Source organism: Zootoca vivipara, chromosome 9, assembly GCF_963506605.1.
Source record: "Zootoca vivipara chromosome 9, rZooViv1.1, whole genome shotgun sequence".
In the NCBI taxonomy this organism is placed as follows: domain Eukaryota; kingdom Metazoa; phylum Chordata; class Lepidosauria; order Squamata; family Lacertidae; genus Zootoca; species Zootoca vivipara.
The window spans coordinates 13,466,276-13,490,248 of NC_083284.1; the positions used below are offsets into that span (position 1 = coordinate 13,466,276).

At 40.9% G+C, this 23,973-nt stretch overlaps 1 protein-coding gene across 1 annotated transcript; it reads right to left on the minus strand.

Annotated features, from left to right (window-relative positions):
- Positions 1 to 4,858: 4,858 nt before the first annotated feature.
- On the minus strand, positions 4,859 to 23,968 carry HELQ (helicase, POLQ like). The gene is made up of 18 exons (XM_035112968.2): positions 23,324 to 23,968; positions 21,199 to 21,943; positions 20,732 to 20,910; positions 19,290 to 19,490; positions 18,791 to 18,863; positions 17,098 to 17,195; positions 16,479 to 16,577; positions 15,899 to 16,044; positions 15,267 to 15,506; positions 13,914 to 14,055; positions 12,678 to 12,782; positions 12,307 to 12,517; positions 10,727 to 10,884; positions 9,999 to 10,097; positions 9,097 to 9,270; positions 8,062 to 8,175; positions 6,158 to 6,292; positions 4,859 to 5,442 (listed from the first exon to the last, which is right to left on the minus strand). Exons 1-18 carry the CDS (start codon positions 23,495 to 23,497, stop codon positions 5,365 to 5,367), a joined length of 3,171 nt encoding a protein of 1,056 aa, XP_034968859.1. The 5' UTR covers positions 23,498 to 23,968; the 3' UTR covers positions 4,859 to 5,364.
- Positions 23,969 to 23,973: the final 5 nt, after the last annotated feature.

Genomic DNA, 23,973 nt, shown 5'->3' on the forward strand with positions numbered 1-23,973 from the left:
CTGTTAAGCTAAGGCTGGATTACTGCGATGTGCTCTACGTGGGGCTACCCTTGAGGTTTGCCTGGAGGACGCAGGTAGTTCGGCACATGGCAGCACCAGGTGACTTAAGAGACCACCACACCCCTTACATAACCAGTAGGTCACCGTGTTCTGCAGGAGAGTTTGTCCTTCAAGTCCCCAAAATATCAGACGCTGGCTGCACAGCAAATCAGAGCAGGGCTGTCAATGTAGCCGCCCTGTTTTGTGGAATAGCATTCCTGTTGAGATAACAACAGGCGCCTACACCCTATGCTTTCCAAAACCAACACTTTTTGTTTTGACAAGTTTTCCCTACTGTTTTCATTTGGCATTGTTTTAAAACTTATTCTCGGTTGCTTTTTGTACAGTCTTTTTGCTGTTCGTGTCTGCCAATCACCTCGAGAGACATATTTAAGTAGAGGGTGTTTTCATAGAATCATAAAGTTGGAAGAGACCACAAGGGCCACCCAGTCCAACCCCCTGCCGAGCAGGAAACACCATCAAAGCATTCTTGACATATAGCTGTCAAGCCTCTGCTTAAAGACCTCCAAAGAAGGAGACTCCACCACACTCCTTGGCAGCAAATTCCACTGTCGAACAGCTCTTACTGTCAGGAAGTTCTTCCTAATTTTTGTAAGTTGTCCCTCTCTGCAGAGGGGCATCTAACACCTTCATTATACATGATACCATTTTACCATGGCTTTTGATGCTTGAGATGTATGTATGTTTTTAGGACATGACTTATTTTTGTGAGCCTAAGTTGTTTTAAATGGTTTTGGTTGCTTTACCTGCCCGGGGGCTAGGGCTGGGCGATATTTGTTTTTCAACATGGTGATGTATCACCAGCTAAACACTGCGATATGCTGAGATGTCACAGTGTCTGAAATAAGGATGGAGCCATGTAGAGGCATCAGATGGCTTCATGGTTTTTCCTGCATTGTGATTTTTGCTGGCACCTGCTCTTGCGATGCACTGCCCCCGGCATGAGGCAGGGGATTGCTGAGCTGGGAGAGTTAACACAGGCTGCAGAAATTGAGAGAAACATTGGCTGGCTTCATGGTTTTTTCCCATAAGGCGAGTTTTGCGCGCGCACACATCGTGATTTGCGATATATTGTCAAGTCAAAAATTACGAAACTGATGTCACTATATAGACTTCAAACCAGTTTTGGACATGTATAAATCTAAATCAAACAAGTGTTGGAAATGTAGAGAAGGAAGGTTCTTTTTATCATATGTGGTGGCCTTGTAGTAAGGTTAAAGCTTACTGGGAAATGATATATAATGAATTGAAAAGGATGTTTAAAATAACCTTTGTAAAACAACAACAACCCCAGACGCTTTTCATTTGGGAATTAAAGGGACAGAACTACCTAAATTGGGTAGAAATTTATTTATGTATGCGACTACAACAGAAAGAATGCTACTCGCCTGAAAATGGAAAGAAGTCGCAGCAAAGAAAGAATGGATACAAAAACCTACGGAATATGCAGAAATGGCGAAACTTACTGGAAGAAGTAATCAAGATAAATCAAGATAACAAACTTTTAAATAAAAGAATGGAAATTGTATATTGAATATTTACAGATAAATTACAAACAGATAAAAACACTGGCAGGATAATTGTAATAACCTGCAGTCTCAAAAGAGTATATATTTAAAGTAGATAATTAAATGAGCAAATTAAATGAATTTGGATATGCCAATGATATTAAAAAAATTAATTTAAGGAACTGCAAAAAGAGGGGGAAGGAAGTCAAACTTTGAAATGTTAAAATGATTGTAAAACTAATGAAATGTGTAAATTTGAAAAGTATAAATAAAAACTTAAAAAAAGAAGAGTGTTCTGCATTTTCACTACCTTTCAGCGAGTGCTGAGGATGCACCTCTTTAACCTGGCCTGTGATAGCTCAGATTTGTGTTTCCAGAATCCACCCTATTCCTGTGACTGCAATCCGTTTTAACTGTTTTAATACTGGATTTTAAAATTGTTGTAACCTGCCCTGGGTCCTGCTGGTGAAGGGCAGATAATAAATTAAACGCTCACCATCCCAGACCATTAACTGTCCTTGCTGGGGCCGGCAGAAGTGGAGTTTAACAACACCAGGAGTTTGACTATCCCTGATCTAAGGCATCTATTACTATTTTTGCTGCCAGGTCCAATTTGGCTCCTCAGTACAGTCATACCTCGACTTCCGAAGGCTTCGACTTCCGAAGGTTTCAACTTCCGAAGCCAACAACCTCCGGAAGTCTTTTCGGCACGTGCGTTCTGCGCCTGCGCCGAAGCGGCGCTTCGACAACCGAAAACCTTGACTTATGAAGACAGCCGCGGAATGGATTGTCTTCGTAAGTTGAGGTACCACTGTATATACTTTGAACTTCTGAAAGTGCGGCAATAGGAATTTGAAAAAGCCATCTGTGTTCGCACGTGTTTTCAATGCAAAAATGGCAATTTCTGCTTCAGGCACGTTGATATCACCAGCACATCTGTTCCGAAGAAAGATCTCTTTTCAAATTAGGTCTCTTTTCAAATTAGCTTAAGTGCCTCCCAAGACTTGTCATCATAAATACAGGAAGTCACAGTTTAAAGGCGGTGGCGGTTTCTGTTGTCTCCAGCACGGTTTACAGGAGTTTGAGACACTCAATCTGCATAAACAAGGAGTAACCTGCCAGTGAGTCAGCTATTTCCAGGCAATCTCCACCCAGCAACAGGTTTTTCTACTTTAATCAATCACAGAGCCAAGTGGGGCCAAAGTGACCAAGTAAATCGAAATGACACAGGCTATTGAAACATACCTTGCGCTAAATACTCTTCTATCTTTTCCCACATCTCAAACCAATACTACTTCTTTTCCAGGTTCACAGGAAGACCTCCTCCCTTTGCTATTATGATGCATGAAAATAACCCAAAGGCAAACATTTCAACAGAGTTCTCATGAATCTTCAGACTGAGACTTGCTCAACAATTCCAATGCACAACACACATGAAATTAGGCTTCTTGTTGTTGTTTAGTCGTGTCTGACTCTTCATGACTCCATGGACCAGAGCATGCCAGGCACTCCTGTCTTCCACTGCCTCTTGCAGTTTGGTCAAACTCATGAACACTGTCCAACCATCTTGTCCTCTGTCGTCCCCTTCTTCTTGTGCCCTCAATCTTCCCCAACACCAGGGTCTTTTCCAGGGAGCCAGTGCGGTGTAGTGGTTAAGAGCGGTAGACTCATAATCTGGGGAACCTGGTCCGCGTCTCCTCTCCTCCACATGCAGCTGATGGGTGACCTTGGGCTAGTCACACTTCTCTGAAGTCTCTCAGCCCCACTCACCTCACAGAGTGTTTGTTGTGGGGGAGGAAGGGAAAGGAGAATGTTAGCCGCTTTGAGACTCCTTAGGGTAGTGATAAAGCAGGATATCAAATCCAAACTCTTCTTCTTCTTCTATTCTCATGAGGTGGCCAAAGTATTGGAGCCTCAGCTTCAGGATCTGTCCTTCCAGTGAGCACTCAGGGCTGATTTCCTTCAGAATGGATAGGTTTGATCTTCTTGCAGTCCACGGGACTCTCAAGAGTCTCCTCCAGCACCATAATTCAAAAGCATCAATTCTTCGGCGATCAGCCTTCTTTATGGTCCAGCTCTCACTTCCATACATCACTACTGGGAAAACCATAGCTTTAACTATACGGACCTTTGTCGGCAAGGTGATGTCTCTGCTTTTTAAGATGCTGCCTAGGTTTGTCATTGCTTTTCTCCCAAGAAGCAGGCGTCTTTTAATTTCGTGACTGCTGTCACCATCTGCAGTGATCACGGAGCCCAAGTAAAATCTCTCACTGCAAAGGTGGCAGGTTCTCCATGTATAGTGAAAACAGATTGCTGGACTAGATAGGTCTTTCAGTCTGATGCAGCTGGCTCCTTTTAGGTTTATGTAAAGGACAGAGACAATCACCTAGATTTTTTAGGGTGGCATTGCCCCCAAAATGGCAGATTACAATTTGCAGCTCTCTACTGTGGAGCTTGTTACTTCTGTTGACGTTTGACCATCCAACTCGCTTTGGTTTCTGAACCTGCTATGTTCCTTAAGTGTCTGCACACACCTGGTTAGAGCTTGCAGTATTGCCATCAGTACACAGTAACTGGGATTGGTTGTCTATAACACTAACTACACTCACTCAGCTGCTTCCACTATGGCTTCCACCTATTGGAGAATATCCCATCCCAGCTAGTTCCCTCATGGACTCGGCAACGGGACCAGAGAAAGGAAGAGGCAATGAAAGTGGCAGATAAGCAACATCCCTACGGCCCAAGAAATGATGGAACACTTGAAGCAGCTTTCCTGTCTCCTCCTCTCTGGTCCCTTAGACCAAAGCAGTTTGCCTCATGAAACTGGTTACAAAGGGTCCGTAGGGTTTGTTTCCCAGTAGGTGGAAGCAGCAGTGGGAAGGCTGTAGTATAGACACAAGAGTTCCATTTGTTACTATACTACAGACACATTAAAAGAGAGTGAAATATACATTCACCAACCTGCGAGATTTTTTTTATGCCCATTTTGGCATCTTGTCAATGTGCCATGGTGGGACTCAGAGCCAGAGAATTACAGAACTGTAGAGCTGGAATAGGGTGGATTCTGAAAACACATATCTGAGATATCACAGGCCAGGTTAAAGAGGGGCATCCCCAGCACTCACTGAAAGATGGTGAAGATGCCATGGGTCATCTAGTCCAACCTCCTGCAATGCAGAAATCCCAACCCCTAGAACATGCCATAGGGACATGTAGGTACAGCTCTAAACATGTTTACACAGAAGAACTCTCACTATGTGCATAAGATTGCAACCCAAAATACCAAAGTATAATATTTTAAAATAGTAACTTTTATTAATCCAAAATCAATAAATCATCACTCATAATGATTTTGTAACCCAGGCATTAAAGAGGCATGTTCATTTGATAGTTTCTTCAGTGCTGGCAAATCATGATTAGGTCTATTTGCTTCAGAACCACAACCCCTTTCTAATTTCCTAGCGTGGCATTATGAAAGGCATTGTTTACAGAAACAAAGCAAAAAATGATTTTCAAAAAGAAAAGAAGCACTTTATAACAGAAATAAGCAGATATCCAGAACAAATGATGATGCCACTAATGATAAATAAGAGGTCTTAAAGATGATAAATCAATTTCAGCTTTGCCAAAGAACATCAGAGTTTCATAACATATTGAACAGGAAGTATAGATAATTTTTTGGAGCTTTTATTAATAGTGAAATAAGTTCAGGTACATGTATAGCAAACTACAATAAATTAGGGTAGAAAAATAATTGTTTGATTCTTGATTCACATGCTAGAGTGATTAAGTAGACTCAAGTTATGTCTGCAGGTATTCTCAGCAACTCTTCCACTTCTTCTTGTAATGCCTCGGCCTTTTCAGTCAGGAGCATCTGCATCCAAAAATAACCATGTAAAGTCAAATTAAACTGATATAAGAAACATTTCTGAATGCATTCGGGTGGTGGTGGTGGGGAGTTGACAGTTCTCAGGATGATGATGTATATTTCATTCTCCTGTAGCGGAAAGAGACTTACAAAGACAAGACTAGTCGGATCCCTACAAAGGCTGTATCACACACACACACACACACACACCAGTAAAAAAACAAACAAACCAGAACCAAGGAAGGGGTTATGCAGACGAAAGGACAGGGCTTGATTCTCAGTGGCTATGGTCTCCAGGAGCAAGGACTAGACTTGACCCTCACTCCAACTACTGTATATCCCTTTACTTTCTCCCATTTTAGTGAAAGCTTATCATTCATAATGACTTAAGAAGAGCCTCCTGGATCAGGCCAGTGGCCCATCTAGTCCAGCATCCTGTTCTCACAGTGGCCAAATAGATGCCTGTGGAGAAACCAGCAAGTAGGATCCGAGCACAAGAGCTTTCACTCCTATGCAAAAAGCAGGTGGTTTTTTTTATGCACCTCCCCCCAATTTCTGGTTAGAGAACTGCATTGCAAAATTCAGAGAAGTGCAAATTTAGAAGGATAATTGTGTCTTGGTTGGCATATTGGTTTGAAAATGTGCAGATTAGACCATTCCCCATTAAGATTCACATTTTTCATCCCCATTCCTGTTGATGCTTTCCACAAATTTTACTTGCCTTTGCAGATGAAACTATTTGCCTAGCTTGGCTTCTGGACAAATGCTCAATAGTCTTCACCAACACGTCTGGATTTGCATTAGCCAAGTGTGCTAAAGTTTTATACCCTGCGTTGTAGAGTTGCTTTGCTCGAGCCTGAGAAAGTGAACAAAAGGCTAATTAAAAAGAGGTGGGAACAAATCTATTCATCATCACCACCACACCTCTAGTCTCTACCAACCTGTCATATTTCTAGCTACTGTTTCTGACCACTAAATCTTTAATCAAACAGCCCTTTTTGTATATTAGTCGAGATCTTTCACCACCTCAACGCACACTAGCCTCAATAAGATTTATTGGGCACTATGATAAACACTGAAACAAATGTTTTTGTTTAAAATCCAGGGCTTTTGAAAATATTTATTCTGTTATTCCCATGTACGAATGCTTTATGGTTTGTATTTTGAGCACATACACATGTACTAAGAAGATATTTAAAATAGTGCACCAACCGCTAAGCTTTTAGCTTTTCAATCCAGCATTTTATGTGGAGTTGCAATGTCACTCCTGTATAGAGATGATGCAGTAGGTCTATTTAACAGCAAAACTTACTGAGGAAAACTTTCAACTTTAGAAAGCTCAGTTCAGGGCCATCTCCAATCTGTCTAGTCAATTTCCATAAAAACACTTTCATTAAAAAATGACACCAGAGAACTTTGGCTCCATTGGCCAAGTTCATTTTGTCCTCTGTCTTGTACCGAATATGTGTTTGCTGCTCAGGGTGCTTTTCAACACGTACTCCACAATCATGCTGCAATGGTGCACAATTTACAATTCCAAGACACCCCTTTTACTTAATGCATTTATATACACCCTTTTAAATATTTATCCCAGGGTGGTGTTGACAGCTGTGAAGCTACAATTAATGGTGCATAAAATAACTGAAAGAACACAGAGTTCGAATAACTTCCTCAGTGCCAGCCCACAGCAAAAACAGCAATCATGTCATTATGACATATCAAACAGCAGCAAAGATCTGTTCCTGTACTGCCCCCTCCCAAAGGCACATCATCTCAAAAGCTAACATCTGAGTGGATGTAGCAACCGAGTAATTTCGTTGTTCCCGCAAGGGGACAATGACAATAAAGATATCTTATCTTATCTTATCTAACATGGCAAAATGAGGCTTGCTGTAGTGGGTCAGAAGCATAGGAATGCAAAGCAGCACACCTCTGCTGCAGGAATTACATTTTTTTGTTATTTTGCTGGGTATTAAAACTATGCTTCCCTGGAAAAGAGAAAGCTGTACAGTGGTACCTCTACTTACGAATAACTCTACTTACGAATGTTTCTACTTACGAATGGAGCTCCGTCCGCCATCTTGGATGTGGTTTAGATAGGATTTTTTCTACTTACGAATTTTTAGATAGGGTTGCTTCTACTTACGAATTTTTTCTCCCAATGCATTCCTATGGGATTCGACTTACAAATATTTTCGACTTACAAATGTGCATTCGGAACGCATTAAATTCGTAAGTAGAGGTACCACTGTACCAATCTCAGGTAGTAACAGTTACTTTGAAGGATTTTTAAGAAACAATATTTAAATTCCGGTTTGGATTTGTTTGGTAAAATAATACAGTCGTACCTTGTTTGCAACCAGGATCCGTTCTGGAGCCCTGGCCGCTAGCCGAAAAGGACGCAGGGCAAAGTGCAGCGTCTGCACATGCGTGTGGAGTGGTTTGTGCTTCTGCGCATGCGTGAAGTGTGATTTAGCGCTTCTGCGCATGCAGCAAACCCCAAAGTAACCCATTTTGGTAATTCCGGGTTTGCCATGGACATTTGCCGGAATGGAAGCTAGACAAGGTGGACGTTCGTGGAGATATTACTGTACAGTTATTCTGGTTTGTTATGCATATACTGACCTCTAAAACTCCTGCCACCTCCATAAGAGGGATAAGCTCTGCCTTAACACAGTAGGTTAGTCTCTTGGTAAGTTCTGTCAAAAGAGCTTTATAAACCCAAAATTCATTCAGCTCCTGTAAAAATAAATTAAAACATACTGTAATTTAAAATGTTAGGAAACCTTCATTGTTCAGTCTGGACACTGAGGTCTAATGCCGAGGGCCTTCTGGCGGTTCCCTTGCTGTGAGAAGTGAGGTTACAGAGAACCAGGCAGAGGGCCTTCTTGGTAATGGCACCTGCCCTGTGGAACGCCCTCCCATCAGATGTCAAGGCAATAAGCAACTATCTTACTTTTAAAAGACATCTGAAGGCGGCCCTGTTTAGGGAAGTTTTTAATGTTTGATGCTGTATTGTGTTTTTAATATTCGGCTGGAAGCTGCCCAGAGTGGCTGGGGAAATCCAGACAGATGGGCAGGGTATAAATAATAATAATAATTAATAATTAATAATAATAATAATAATAATAATAATAACAACAACAACAACAACAACTTGTCTGTCCATTTTGGTCAAAAAATTGTCTACCGAAATCCTGTCTAATTTCTGGAAGAGGAACCAATAAGTTATTGTGATCTTTTAGCTGCAGATAATTTAAAACACTGGAAGGTTACTGGAACAGATTCCTTGGGTACCATCTTAAAATGCAATGATTCAATAGCAATAGAAGCAGCTAACAGCAAGAAATCCTTTGCTTCTAGTTGACTAATTTCAATGTGGTTCTTTTTAAATGGATTTTTAAATTGAAACATGTATGAAAATACTGTCATAAAAGCACAATGAAATGGTATTTATTCTCATCTTAAGGATTCTCCACATGCAAGTTAAGTAAAACAGAATGTGCTGAATGTGGACTATTTTTAAGAAATGCAGCCTTGACCAGTTCTGGAATTTGAAAGGGAAGCTGCGAGCAACAATTTGGAAAATCTGAAGTAAAAGAAGTTTCTGAGTGACATTTCTGTGTTCCATCAATGAAGTATTCAGCTACTATACATTACCTCACAGAAATGTAGAACTGAGGAGGAGAACGAAGCAGCTGAATTAAGAAGGGTTTGAATAAATCCTCGCGATATGTTGAATTTTTCTGCCACCTCCCATACGTTGTTCACTTTTAACAAAGCATGAAGAACCAAGGACAAGTAGAGTCTACTGGCTGTGCCAATGTCCACATCCTAAAGGAATATGGAGTATAATTAAAAATTGAAGACACAATCCAATGGAAAAATTGGTTGAATCTTTCAGTTTATCTGAAATAGTGGAACACTGTTACAGTTTTAAATTCATCCATTTCTGAGGCTATCTAAACCATGAAATGCAACATAAGAGGCCACACAAGACAATTTCCAGCTAGGAATTTCAGAAACAAGTAGTCCCAAATACGACAACAAATAAGCTTTAGTATCCCTGTGACAGGGTGAGCTCCCGTTGCTTGGTCCCAGCTCCTGCTAACCTAGCAGTTCAAAAGCACATCAAAGTGCAAGTAGATAAATAGGTACCGCTCCAGTGGGAAGGTGTTCCTGTGCGCTGCTCTGGTTCACCAGAAGCGGCTTAGTCATGCTGGCCACATGACCCGAAAGCTGTCTGTAGACAAACGCCGGCTCCCTTGGCCAGTAAAGCGTGATGAGCACCACAACCCCAGAGTCGTTCGTGACTGGACCTAACGGTCAGGGGTACATTTACCTTTATGACTCTAATATGCTGCTTTTCTGCCATTCATGTGCAACTAATTTCTGATCTACTTAATGTTAAGGTACTCAAAATTTTAATCCAATCATTTATGACCAACTCCAAGAAAGGAATCACAAGTTCCCCTGAATTCACAATTTTGATGAATACCGCAATAATCCATTCCCACAGTTATCTTTAGACACCTGAAATAAGAAATATATCTTCCTCTTACCATTCTGACAGCTTGTCCAGAAGCCTTTTTGGTAATAAAGCTCTCCGGCACACCAACAAGGACTGCTACTTGTTGTTCTGCTGGACTTAGCTGACTGTACTAAAAAGTAGAATTAATCTCAGATTTAAAGGAAAGTTACATTCTGCAGAAAAATATTCTGTCCCTTGTGAGAGACATAGGAGAGTGGCACTGGACTCAAACTTGGCATGAGTGCAGAGATGTGCACAGTGCAGCACTGCAGGGAATCTCTGGGAATGAGAGGCCCCTCCATAAACCCTCCGAGTTCTCTTGTCTTCCCCGGGTGCAAGTTACTCAAATCATGCACGTGCTGGGCTATGGGAAGAAGAGTCCCGTGACATTAATTTCTAAATTAATGTTGCTGCACGTGAAATGAAAAACTTCAGACGTGTAACAGATAAAACACTCACGAGGTATACTGCAAAAAATACACTAGCTGCACATAAGTTTCAATACCTGCCTTGTAACAAATGCAAAAAAAGAAAAACCCAGGAGTTTAATTTTAAAAGGTCTGGATCCTGCATGTATCTGAGCATAATTTATTCCCTAGGATATTTAAGACCCCATGTGTACAAGGAACAACTTTAGCTGTTCCACTGAAGCTGACAAGAGAGCCTTCTGCTTGCTCAGAAAAAGAGAGGAAGGCTTCCAGGGACGCTATGTAAAGATATAAAATTCTTCTTCTTGTTGTTGTTTTAAAAAAAGGTTACCTGTCTAAAATATATCATCCAGTTTGGGCTACACTGCAAAACCATACTATACGGTGTCGTCAGGTAGAGTAAGTGTAGGCAACTTTCAAGCATTAGCCCCTCAAGCCCTTTCTTCAAGTCTGCATAGAGCGTGTCACAGTACGCCAAATCGATAGAACCTAAGATGTAATAAAAAGGTAGACATCATACAATGGCCCACATTCTAGAGATCTGATCTTCAGAATTTGGTGAGACATTTCAGCATGCCAACATGTTGGAAGACTGAAATGCTTACTACCCTTCCCGGGTGGCAAACCATTTACTTTTCTTAGCAGGAAGCGCTGTCACATCAAACTCCATATTTCACCTCCACAAACCAGGCCCGGCAGAGCTCTCCTTGATTCAAGGGGGCATCAGTTCTGTGGGGAAGTAGCCTTTCCTTATGTCTATGACATTCCACACTAATTCATCACTATCATGGGCATGCTTGCAAGCATCGTAGAATACGTAGAGTGCTGCTGTGTCTTTCCCATACATATCTAGTTGGCTGCTGTGTTTGAAAAGATTGCGGAGACAAAGAAAATCCCCTGTGTTACAACACGATCTGATCAACAAAAGGCAACACATGGGATAATAATGTGCTGTTTGCTGCTGCTGTGCTTACAGCACCACCCGGCTCCAGTTCATTCTCAACCAAACTTTGATATAGATATTGAACTGTGGAAAGGCTTTCTGCCTCAACTTCAGTGTTTCTTTGAGATTACACACCATTCTAAGCATTACTTTTGATGGAATATTTGACTTCTATTAGTTCGTGACTTCTTGCACATATTATATGGCTTTTGTTTATGAATTAAGAAACAATTGATAGTGTTTCATAAATATTGCCAATACATTATTAGCCCATGTGTGGCCTTTTGTTGATCAGATTGAAAAGATTGCTGAACAGAATGCTGGATGAGATAGGCTTTTAGTCTGATCCAGCAGGTTTTTATGTAGCTTACAAGCAGATTGATTTTGTGGAGTACTGGGAAATTGTTGTTCCCTTGCAATACACACCAGGAACATGTTTTACCTATTAATGTTTCCTTCCACCCCAATCTGACAGTCGGACAAGGTCTGAATGTGATTAAACTTCAAAACAAGGACAATATTTGGGGGGGCAGAAATGACAAGCTAGAAGAGACACTGGATTTATTTTTATACGTCCATACAAAATCAGTAGTCGAGCTGGGAACTGGCCAGGCCAAGACATTTTGATGAGTGAGGTGAAAAATCAAATCAAATCAAATCTCTTTTCACTTCAAAAAAGATACAGGCGGCAACCATTTCGCATGGGGGGTGCGTCCATTTTTGGTCCCTGCATGCGTCAGCAGAGTGAGCATAAGCCCATCCCACCCCATTCTGCCCTCTTCTGGGTCCTGTGCATCAGCAGATGCACACAAAATGCTCGCTACCTGTAGCTATAAATTAAAATTATGGAGATTTCCTGCCCCCTAATTGCAGTCAGAATCTAATTCATGAGGCTAGTCACTTCATTCTGCTTGCTGGTAAGACTGGCCTTGAGTGATTTTAATAGATCCCAGAGAGAGGTTTCATACCTTTGTAAGTGGCTTGACCCAACCTAGTGACCACTAGAATTTGTCCACCATCACAGCTTGTACTAGCTTTTAGGAGTCCATTTTGTTTCAGCCATTGCAATACTTCCGTAGTTACATCCCGTAGGCTCTTTCCTTCAGGCAGAAGCTGTGGCTGGACACTAAACAAGGTTAGATGCATGAACTGGAAAACCTCTTCAGGACTGGTTGCTATCTGTAGTGGAACACAACAGGACAAATGAGGGTATACTAAGACAAGCTAAACACCACTTTAAAAAAAGAAGAGTTTGGTGTTTCGTTATTCTACCTGGAACTTTCCCTCCCCCAATCAGTCTTCTTAATACAATCAACCAGTTTTAAGGTTTCAAAATTACCTTTAATCCAACCAATGATAAGATTAAACTCCGGATACCCTTGTTGAACTCAAGCAGGAGATTGCTGTAACAGCTTTCCAGAGGGCTGTATACTAACTTTTGAACCTTAAAAAAAGAGCAATAGCTATGTGAATGCAAGTTATAAAATATGGCATATTTGTACCTAATGTTCCTAAAAGATTATCTTCTCCATTATGTCCTAACAAGATCTCCCCAAGATCTGCACTGCTTTAACCACTGCATTTGTGAATCAACTGCCCTGTTCTTTACTGCCTTACAAATAAAGTCATTTGCAGCTTAGGAGTAGCATCTTCTCACAAACTTCAGGTTTATGGAATGACCTCTTTCTCAGGGAGTGGCTGTGAACCACTGGCTATATAATGTCCATCTATTAATGAAACCTTTGGGAAGTAACAGCTCTTGGCTCTTTACAACTCCTTTTGAGTTTTTATGATGTATGATAGTTTGCCCTGTCTTCTGCTGTTGCATTTGTATTTTAAAAATTGTGGTTTTGCTCTGCTTGACTACAGCTTTAAATGCTGCCTGCAATCTGTCTCGAGCTATTTTGGAAAGTTATAAAAGTTTTAAATAAAAACAAGCAAAAAGGATACAGAACAGGGCTGTTCTCAGGGGATGTTTCCCAGATCTACAGATCTATTCCTCTTCAAATTTACTGGGAGTAGTTTTCAATGCTTGTCCTACTCAGAGTAGACCCATCAAAGTTAATGGACATGATTAACTTGTGTTCAGTAATTTCAGTGAGTTTACTCAATGTAGGACTTAGCTGAATACGACACTGAGCCTTTTTCAGTGGTGACTTAAGACTGCAATTTGACATTTGTTTAACATATAAGAAAACAATTATTTCAGCTGTATATAATGTTTCATATTTTAAATGTGTGGATTTATAATCAGTATTTTATTTTTCATATATCACCTTTTTGTTAAATAATTCTACCTACCCAAAGCCCATGCAGACAGGCAGTTAAAACAAACATTTTCTAAAGTCAGTATGTTATGTTACTGGGTGGTGATGCTCTTTTATGATGAGATATCACTAGTTTTCAAGATGAGGTTAACTTATAATAAAACAAAAAGGGCCTTTAAATATACATCCGAAAAGGATGATCAATTATTTCAGAGCACGCTTACATTAAAAAATTTGACCATTACCCCATATTACGCAATTGACTTATACTGATCAGGGTGAAAATCAGTTTTTTTTGCTTAAGTTACCAGATTCCGGTCTTTCTCTTGCACGATCAGAATGCTTTCACCAGCTTTGTCAATACCGGCACGGCCAGCTCTGCCTATCATCTGTTTATACTGGTTTTTCTTCATGAATTCTGTTGCAACATATGGAGCTCTTAAAATGACCCTATGGAAACATTGAGAATGCGTTTTAATTATAGTATATAATGTTCAAAGCATTTGATTTTTTAAAAAAGTAATTACTGAAATGAAGAAAACAAAATGCATCAGATTGTCGGAACCCCAACATTCCTCAGAATTGTTACAGTGCGTACAGTTATACAAACTTTTATACCATAGCAACTTTTGACTTTGGAGCACCTCTTATTTCTGAAATATGCTCAAAAGACAAGTAGAAATCTGCCAAGCATTGCATGCAACAGGGGACACAGCAACAGTATCCTTTATAGCCAAACACTAGACTTCTGCTACGTTCTCTGCCTGGTCCTACTGAGAGAATAAAGAATAGTTAGACCAAAAGACAAGTATGCTACATCCAACTTGATTTAGATTTAATCATATAATTTTGTAGTTGGAAGGGACCAAGAGTGCAATGCAGGATTTGCCCAATGTAGGGCTCAAACCCACAATTCTGAGATTAAGTCTACCGACTGAGCTATCCTCAGAATTAATGAGTAGGCAGCAGCTGAGCAGCAACAGAAACATCTGAACAGTTCATTAAGGGACACTAAAATTCTCAAGACTAATCCTGAAAATTCTCTTCCTTCTTCATGGTTGCCAGAAGTGCTTCAAGGAGGAATAACTGAAGAGCAAAATGACACTGGAAAGGGAAGTTACTCACTATCTCCAGTACTGGCCTTATCTGAGCCCATGCAATAGGACAGGCATAGGCAAACTTGGCCCTCCAGATGTTTTGGGACTACAATTCCCATCATCCCTGACCACTGGTCCTGTTAGCTAGGGGTCATGGGAGTTGTAGTCCCAAAACATCTGGAGAGCCGAGTTTGCCTATGCCTGCAATAGGAACTAGAGAGCATCTTTACACCAGACCCTGAACCCTAGTACGTACCAACAACAAATAAGGTGGTAAATCTGTTTCTGCAAATTACCACTTCAGACTCCTGCATTTCTTTTGTGTATGGGAGGAGGGAAGGAGGCTCAGAGGACAAAATATTCTTCTATGTAAAAACATTTCCCTGCACACAGAATGCTAGCATATCAGGAAAAGGTGCCTGAGCTCTTGTTTTCTGGTCAGCTTCTGATGCCCTGCTAGACCCCTGCCTCCGGCTTCATGCTTCTGAGTGAAGGAGATGTTAAAATCTGTTCTACGCTCCACATGATAAAAACAGAAAGACGCAACATAGCTTAAAGATTAACCTTCGAGCTGGCAAGTTAACCCCGGCAGCAAGGGTAGAGGTGCAGGTAAGGAGACAGAGGATTCCTGAAGAGTAAGCTTCTTCTATTCTTTTCCTTTCCTCACTGGTAAGGCCACTATGGTGATAGGAGATTCCATATGGAATTGTTTGCTTCAGGACTGGGCAAAGTCTTCCACTGCCGATGCTTCTCAAATCTGTAAGAAGATCGTGTTTTTCTTTCTCCTTCAATTTTTTATAGTCTCTAGGAAAGAAAAGTACACTTAGATTATATGTTTGCATACCAACCATTTTGGGAACTGTGTACATAAGCTGCATGTGTCACACAGCGCTAAATTATTCCTAGTCTCTCCCTTTCTCCATCAACATCACTGCCACAACACAGAATTATATGGTACTTCAAAGGCTGTTATTCTGGACACAATAGTACCATCACACCCTGCAGTACTCAACAGTTTGCTCAAGCTGCAGATATAATACTACAGTGTTATACATGATCCTGTTTGATCAATGCATGCCATTCTGATCACTCTGTTTGCAAAGTGAAGGAACAGGCCTTTGCATCAACATTAGTAAATTCTGAGGTTAATTGTAAACATGCCATTCAAGTAGGTATACTACATCCAGGAAGCATACCTGTTCAAGTGCTTGCAAATCATTTCTGCTACATTTTCACAGTTCTTTTTAGTGGGGCAGAAGACAAGGCAGGAGTACTTTGGAATAACTTCTGTCACCAGTGCAATAAGGTGATCAGGGTCAGTCTTCTGCAGACCAGTAGAATACTAAAAGATAACACAGTTTTCTTTCTGTTCTGGATAACTTTGTTGTGCCTCAGTTAATCAAAATATTCATACAAAACTTCAATGTATTTGATGTTACAAACTTATTCATGACTGAAGCATCCATTTTAAATTGTTGCTTCAAATGAAAAAATAAATACAAAAACAGCATGCATTTATTTTGTCATTTTAGTACCCCCCCACCCCACCTAAGGATACTGGAATCTGGACCATACATTCTCTGCTGGCAAAATACACACATATCAATCATTCTCTGTAAACAAAGTAAGCAAATCTATTACTACTACCTAGACTGATTTGCATTTTTTAGAGCCAATTGTTTTTGTCAGACACAAGGAAGAATATGTTGAAGCATATTACTTTAATTTGCTATGGATAAATGTTAAAGAATTTTTTTTCATGCTTATTGACATTACCTTGAAATTCAGAAGACGTGAAAATCTAAAGCCATCTTCCGCTTTGTTGTCAACTTCATATATTGTGTCTCGTATTTTTACATATTCTTTCAGTTCTACCTATATTTTTTTTAATGTACATAGAATAATCAGATTACGACTTCTACTGAGAAAAAGCCATACTGTGGGTGCAATGTGGAAGGCATTTGAAAAGAGAAGAGTAGCTTATTTTTCAAAAATGCATTATTCTTGCCTTTCCTAAAAATCACAAATAAATTGAAACACCTTCTTGAATTATGGTGTCTATGGCTTTTAAATTTGTAAGTTATTTTCCTTATGACTTGTTTAACAAAGAGGAATCCGTAAACTCATTTTTGCCACAATAGTGATTAGAAGGTAACATATTTTAAAGAAATTTGACCATGTAAAGCTAAACATTTGAAAGGCTAATAATGAATGCTATCTTCACTGTCAAATTAAATGTCGGGGACGACGACGACAATGCCACTTTTCACCAAATTAATTGCCTTAAAAGCTCAGAAAGGAAAAATGCCTTCTCACTCCTTCAGTTAGTTCAAAGTGGTCAAAATGCAACATTTACCTCTAAGAAAGTCAACAAATTCTCTAGTCAAATACATACTGGTCTGAAATTACTGGTGTAATATTCCGCTTTCAGGAATTGCTGCAGATCTCCAACGTTATTTAAAGTTGCACTCATTCCAATGATCTGAGTGGTTTCTATACAAAATATAGCAACATACTTTGAAATATTACCCTCAACGTATCATAGAAGAATAGAAAAGGAAAGTCATAGTATCTCATATTCGAAATAGAACAAGACAACCACTTTCTTCTTTAGATAAATAGCAAGAGCAGCATTAACCTCATAATCACCCTTTTTGACCAATTGCAACAGATATTATCAAGACTGCAACACAAAATGCAGCCCTGGACAACTCTACGCTGAGGTGGCAAAACTTCCCAAATCTAAAAGTTACATAGTAAAGTATTTGTATATCTGAGGCTGCAATGGTATTCACATTAACTGCGGAATAATTTCAGTAGAAATCAGTGGGACTTGCTGCTAAAATAAGCAGACAAAACAGAGCTATCCCTATCATGAGGCAGAGTGAGGCAGCTGCCTCAGGCAGCAGTGGCTGTTCTTCCTAAGACCCATGGTTGTACAGTGGAACCTCGGTTTATGAACACCTCGGTTTATGAATTTTCGGTTTATGAACACCGTGGACCCATCTGGAACGGATTAATTCATTTTCCATTACTTTCAATGGGAAAGTTCGCTTCGGTTTATGAACGCTTCAGTTTATGAACAGACTTCCGGAACCAATTACACCCATGCTTCAGTTTATGAACGCTTCAGTTTAAGTACTCCGCGGACCCGTCTGGAACGGATTAATCCACTTTCCATTACTTTCAATGGGAAAGTTCGCTTCAGTTTATGAACGCTTCAGTTTAAGTACTCTGGAACGAATTAATCCACTTTCCATTACTTTCAATGGAAAAGTTCGCTTCAGTTTATGAACGCTTCAGTTTATGAACAGACTTCCGGAACCAATTGTGTTCATAAACCGAGGTACCACTGTACTTTTCTGTTGAAGGAGAGAGCTGTGCTTGCTACATAGTCTGTTGCCTCCCATGCTCCCTCCATCCTAGGGTGTAACTTGAAAAGGTGAACAAAACAAATCTCATTTAATTTGTATTAAATGACATCATTTTAAACTTCATGTTGCCAATGTTGTTTGCCATTTTATTTTGTATAGCTAACAGCTGCCAACTAACATGTTCTCTGAGTGGCTCACAAAAATTAAGAATAAAATACAAATAAAAAATACAAAATACAAAACAATACAACTGGAATGTATTTTATGCTTCCTGGGGTCTGGGGGCTTGAGATGAAAAATCAGCATTTAAAACACTTTACATGTTGAAATATACTACAGTGGTGCCTCGACTTTAACAAATTTAATCCGTTCCGAAGGCACCTTTGTAAGTCGCAAAATTTGTAAGTCGAAAAACGCCATTGGAAACGCGATTTCCCATAGGAATGCAATGGAAATGGAAAAATTCGTAAGTTGAAGCAACCCTATCTAAAAATTCGTAAGTCGAAAAATCTCTATCTAAAACCGCCACTTTTTTTATGTCAATACATTCGTAAGCGCGCGGCCAATACCCCCATTTGTAAGTTGAAAAATTCGGTTGTCGAGTCGTTCGTAAGTTGAAGTACCACTGTATTACACAAATTATTTAAGTTTTTTTAAAAATGGCACAATTGATATAGCTTTTATTTGAGTTCAAGACATGCAGAAATCACTTACTGCTTTTATAAATAATCTTTGCAAGAGTCATTTCTAGAACAGCCCCACGACTTCCTTCTCCAAGCATGTGCAACTTGAATTAAAGAAAGATGTAAGGAGATTATGAGAGTAGGAAAGCATCAGAACCCAAGAACTTCATGAACATTAAAATGGAGGTCAGATTTCTTTGGCATATGTGCTGCATTTTTACCCACCTCCCTCTTTAAAGCTGTAGGCTTGGTTCTCTGGCATAGTGTAGGGAGACCAATTAATGCCAGTCTTAAACACATTATTATATTTTGTGTTGGTTACAACTGGGACTGAATGCAAGTACAGTATGTGTAATATTACTAGTTACCAATACAGAGTCTTGAATATATTTCAACCAATTAGGGATTATTTAAAAAGCCAAGTGCCCATTAATATAAATAAGTAGCACAGTGCAACTTCTGCAAATAAGTTTGAATTTATAAATAAATTAAAAGCATTTTAAAATAGTGTCAGGAGTTTTATCACAAACCTCATCAACCACAACTAGACCCAGGTCACCAATTCGCCCAGTTTCAATCAAGGAATTCACTAGGGTGTGCCCTCTTTCAATAGTGGCAATGTACAGAGATTTCTTAAGCCTTCTTTTGATTGGAGGAATCCTTCCTCTACTTCCTGCATATTCTTCAACCAGAAAACCTAGTTCCATTCCAAAACCCGACAAACCAGCAACCTACCATATGCAATAAATAAACAATAAAAACACAACAGAGAATTCTTTTTTTACAATTATTATCAAAATTTTATACCAGTAACATGTTTGCAAGTAGCTTATAATAAAGACCAGCTGCTGCATGCAAGCTTTATTTCACAGCTATTTTTATAAGTGTTCAGTGGCACTGCATCTCAAAATTAATAAGAAAATATCAACTGTCAAATAAATGCCTGTCCAGTGCTGTGCTAGTTTCCTCAGAAGCGAGTCCCACAGAATTCAGTAATTCCAGTTAAGGAGCACCTAGCTGCATAAAAGAGCTTTAAAAGAGCTTCCTTTGATAATCTGCTCCCTAGGGATCCCACACTTCATCTTTAATAATAATAATAATAATAATAATAATAATAATAATAATAATAAATTATTTATAACCCGCCCTACCTGGCCAAGCGGCTAACAGGGCGGCTAACATCAGGTATAAAACAATTGATTAAAATACAACTTAAAATGCAGTGGAAGCTCATTCATTTCAGTGGAAACCCAGATCAAAAACTGTTCAGGGGGGAGAAAATGTCAAATCTTCACCAAGCTCAACTATCCAGACTGATCCTACGTGGGCCAGAAAAAAGCCAGGGAAGTCCCCAAACAGGGGTTCCATCACAGAAGGAAAAGGAGAGGGCAAGGGGATCAGGCAGATTCCAGGCCAAAGGCTAGGCAGACTAACTCTGTCTTACAGGCCCTGTGGAAAGAAATCAGATCCCACAGGTCCCTGGTCTCATGAGAGTGTTCCACCCGGCTGGAGCCAGTGTTGAAAAGGCCCTGGCCCTGGTTGAGGCTAATCTGACTTCATTAGGGCCCGGGACCTCTAGAGTGTTGCTATTTATGGACCTTAAGGTCCTCCGCGGGGCATACCAGGAGAGGCGGTACCGTAGTTATGAGGGTCCTAGGCCGCAAAGGGCTTTACAAGTCAAAGCCAGCACCTTAAATCTGACTGATCAGATGCAGACCCCCGTCGTTTAACCACCAGCCAGTTATTTCCCCCTCTCCCACTCGTTTTGTTTATCACTAGTCTGATTAAGAATACTGGAGAAAGCTTGCACACTATTTGGGGGCGTTTTTATTTGGGGGCGTTTTAATATGGATTTTGGAACTCCCACTTAAGTGTGCACAGGGTTGCAGCCCATCACCTTCAGCAATCTATGCAAAAAAGTTGAAGTATACTACAAGGATACATAAAGACAAAAAGCCTATTATTTCCACACCTTCTCCTGGACTATAGCCACGTATGGTAGGATCATTAAAACATCCATTTGTTTGCAGAGTAATTCTTGAAGAATTAAAATTTCAGCTACAAGTGTTTTTCCACCGCTGGTTGGCAAGGAGTATATTAAATTCTTTCTCTGCTGCAGGGATTCTAACGTTAAACAAGCATGCTGCCAGTCTGTAAAAATAAGAAGACAGGTGTTACCCTTCTATGTTATTCAGTGATTAAATATTAAAATAAGAGTCTTTTGGAATTCTGCAAATTGTTCACTAAACAGGATCATTATCGGTCAATTTGTTAGAGTGTGGTGCTGATAATTCCAAGGTTACAGGTTCAATCCCCATATGAGACAACTGCGTATTCCTGCATTGCAGTGGGTTGGACTAGAATGATCCTCAGGGTCACTTCCAACTCTTATCACTAGCACAGAATTTAATACTACAACAAACAGTACAGTGGTATTACCATAAAGTTTGTCAATTCCTCTGAACTCTGTTAGCAGCTCCTTGACCTTGGTTGGCAATCCATAAAATGGACCAATATCAACAAAGGAAGCACTGTGACTTCTCTCAGCAACCCCAATCTCTTCAGATACAACAGCCTCTTTGAGTTGTTTGCTTTTAGACACCAGTGAAGCAGGAGCTCTAGCATTTTCAGTCATTGCACTTTTGAGATGATCTTTGAGACTCCTCCTCCTTGGTTCAGACAAAGAACTTGTAGATGGTTCACTATCTTTTTTAACATTTTCTGTATCATGACAATGAGGTACGTCTGAGATCTTATCAGGACTTTGATTCCGGTGATAAGCTCTTTCTTTTACATTTGCCACTTTGTGAGGATGAATCAAGCATTCCTCTGATTGTTTAAGAAATAAAAGCTGTGATGATGGCAGGTTTTCTAGACTATCACCATGAGGCTCTAGACTGCTATCCTTCTGCTCTTTCATAGTGCTTATAAAATCATATTTTCTTCTGGAGTCGGTAGTTGATTCTGGAATTGGCAATATCTGTTCAATATTCTTAGCATTTTGTAGCTGAACATCTCCACATACAGGCTCAACAGCAGTATTGCAATCTAGGTTTTTACTATCCAGGATACCATCAGTGGACTTCATGCATTTTTGCTCCAGATCATGTACTTCAGCTAACAAAGAATTGTTGCCAGAAAAACTGTCAAAGTCCCCAAACAATTCAACTTCACTGTCAAGATACTGCAAGGAATAAAAATCTGAATGAGGTTTTTTAAAATAATATTTAGCATTTACATAAGCACCTTAGAGAGTTTAATGCACTTCAAACACATTATCTCAATAAAGCTTATGGTAATCTATTAGGGTAGAAGAGTAATATTATTCCCACTGTTCAGAAGGGGAACTAAGACATAGTTTATCAAGGGCCATCTAATGAGGTTTTGGATGAGACAAGTTATTGTTATTGGTTCTGTGTCATTAACAGAATTCTAAAGTGGGAAATTAAATAGTGAAGCTTTCCTTGTCTCATGCTTTAAAAGTGTCCTCTGTTTAGGTTGCTTCAAGTTATTGTTAGAAATGCATCAAAAAATTATGACAGTTCTACTAAGATTTACAGGACAATTAAATGTGAATCTGGTTCAAACACTGACAAAATTCACCTAATATACACTAGTTTCTTCAAGTTAATGTTTAAATTAGATGGATTCCAATGGTAAAATGCACAGCACAGGTTTGTTTCATCTGCCAAAAAGCAAATTAACCTCCACAATCACAGTTGTCAAAATTTCTTTACAAGTCTCACAGACAGAGCTGGAAGGGCTTGGAAAACATTACTCTGGATTCCTTTCCGCATTGGGAGCTGGCTCATACTGAATCGCAGTCCCTTGGCTTCACCTAACTCAGTACAGTATTACAACCGACAGGCAGTGGCTATCCAATATTTCAGAAAGAAGCCCTTCCCAGCCCCACCTGGAGATGTCAAAAGATTGAAGTCTGCATGCAAAGGCAGATGCTGTACCACTGAGCGATGGCCCTTGCCCTTTGGGGAAACGTCACACAAAAGCAAATAGGAACACAACAACACAGCAGATCCACCTCCTTGGCTCGGCTCCCCCTTGCCAAATCCCACCTGTGTCTCCCAGAGTCAAGGCGAGGGCCATCCCTTCCTGCTGCACTGACAGCGCAAGAATTCATACTTCCAACCACAGTGCCGCTGCACCTAACAGGTGTTTTGCACTGGGTGGGAATTATCCCTGGTGTCTTGAGTACACTCCGCGGAAGGTAGCAGGGAGCATCTCCTTTTGAATGCAGGTGGTCCCAGGTTCAAATCCCAGGTAGGGCTTGGAAACCTTGGAAAGCCACTGCAGGTGGGTGAAGGTAATACTGAGCGTGACAGGCAGACCCCTCTGCTCCGAAACCCACAGGGGAAGGGCTGCCGCTCAGTGGTGGGCAGCACTCGCTCTGCGTGCACAAGGTCCCAGGTTCAAATCCCCCGCGGCAGCTCCAGGAAGGGCAACGGCTTGCAACCCTAGAGATAAGCTGCCAGCCAGTGTAGGCAATACGGAGCCTGATGGATCTGTGGTCTGAGAGGGGGGTGGGGCCCAGAGTCAGTGTGGGTACCTCATCCTCCGGCTCTCCCTCCGTTTCCCCGGTGCTCAGCTTCTTGGGAGCCGGCGGGGAGCGGGAGGAAGCCCGGCCGCAGCTCCCCTTGCCGTCGCCGGGCTCGGCTCCCGGCCGCTGCCTTTTCTGCCGCCGCTCCCGCGCCCTCCTCACAACGACCCCGTCGCCCTCCATCGAGCAGCGGCATAGCCTAGCACCGGGCTCCCCCGCCAAGCCGGCACCGGGCGGGCGGATGGAGGAGGAGAGAGCCGTTTCGCGTGAGGGGAAGCCGCGGCTCCATCGCCTCGCGTTTGCCTTCTTCACCCCTCCGGACACAAATGGAACGGCTCAGCTCTCCTCACAGCCGCGTTCTTGCCCCTAGGAGGGCGATACCAACTGCTATAGAAAGAGGGCGAAAGGAAGAGAAATGGTTGACTCGAGCAGCTCCACTTCCCCCCTCAACGGCTGTTCTATAGGACATAGCATTAAGGAGACCTTCCGCAGCACCAGTGCCCTCTTGGACTACAACTCCCATCAGCCCCAGCGGAGGGCAGTTGTAATTTGAAACAGGGCAGTTGCAGTTTAAAATCCTCTACATAGGTAAAGGCTGTGAGGGATATGTGTGTGTGATTAAAGGCACGTGCGGGGTGTTTTGTCACTTTCCGTTCATG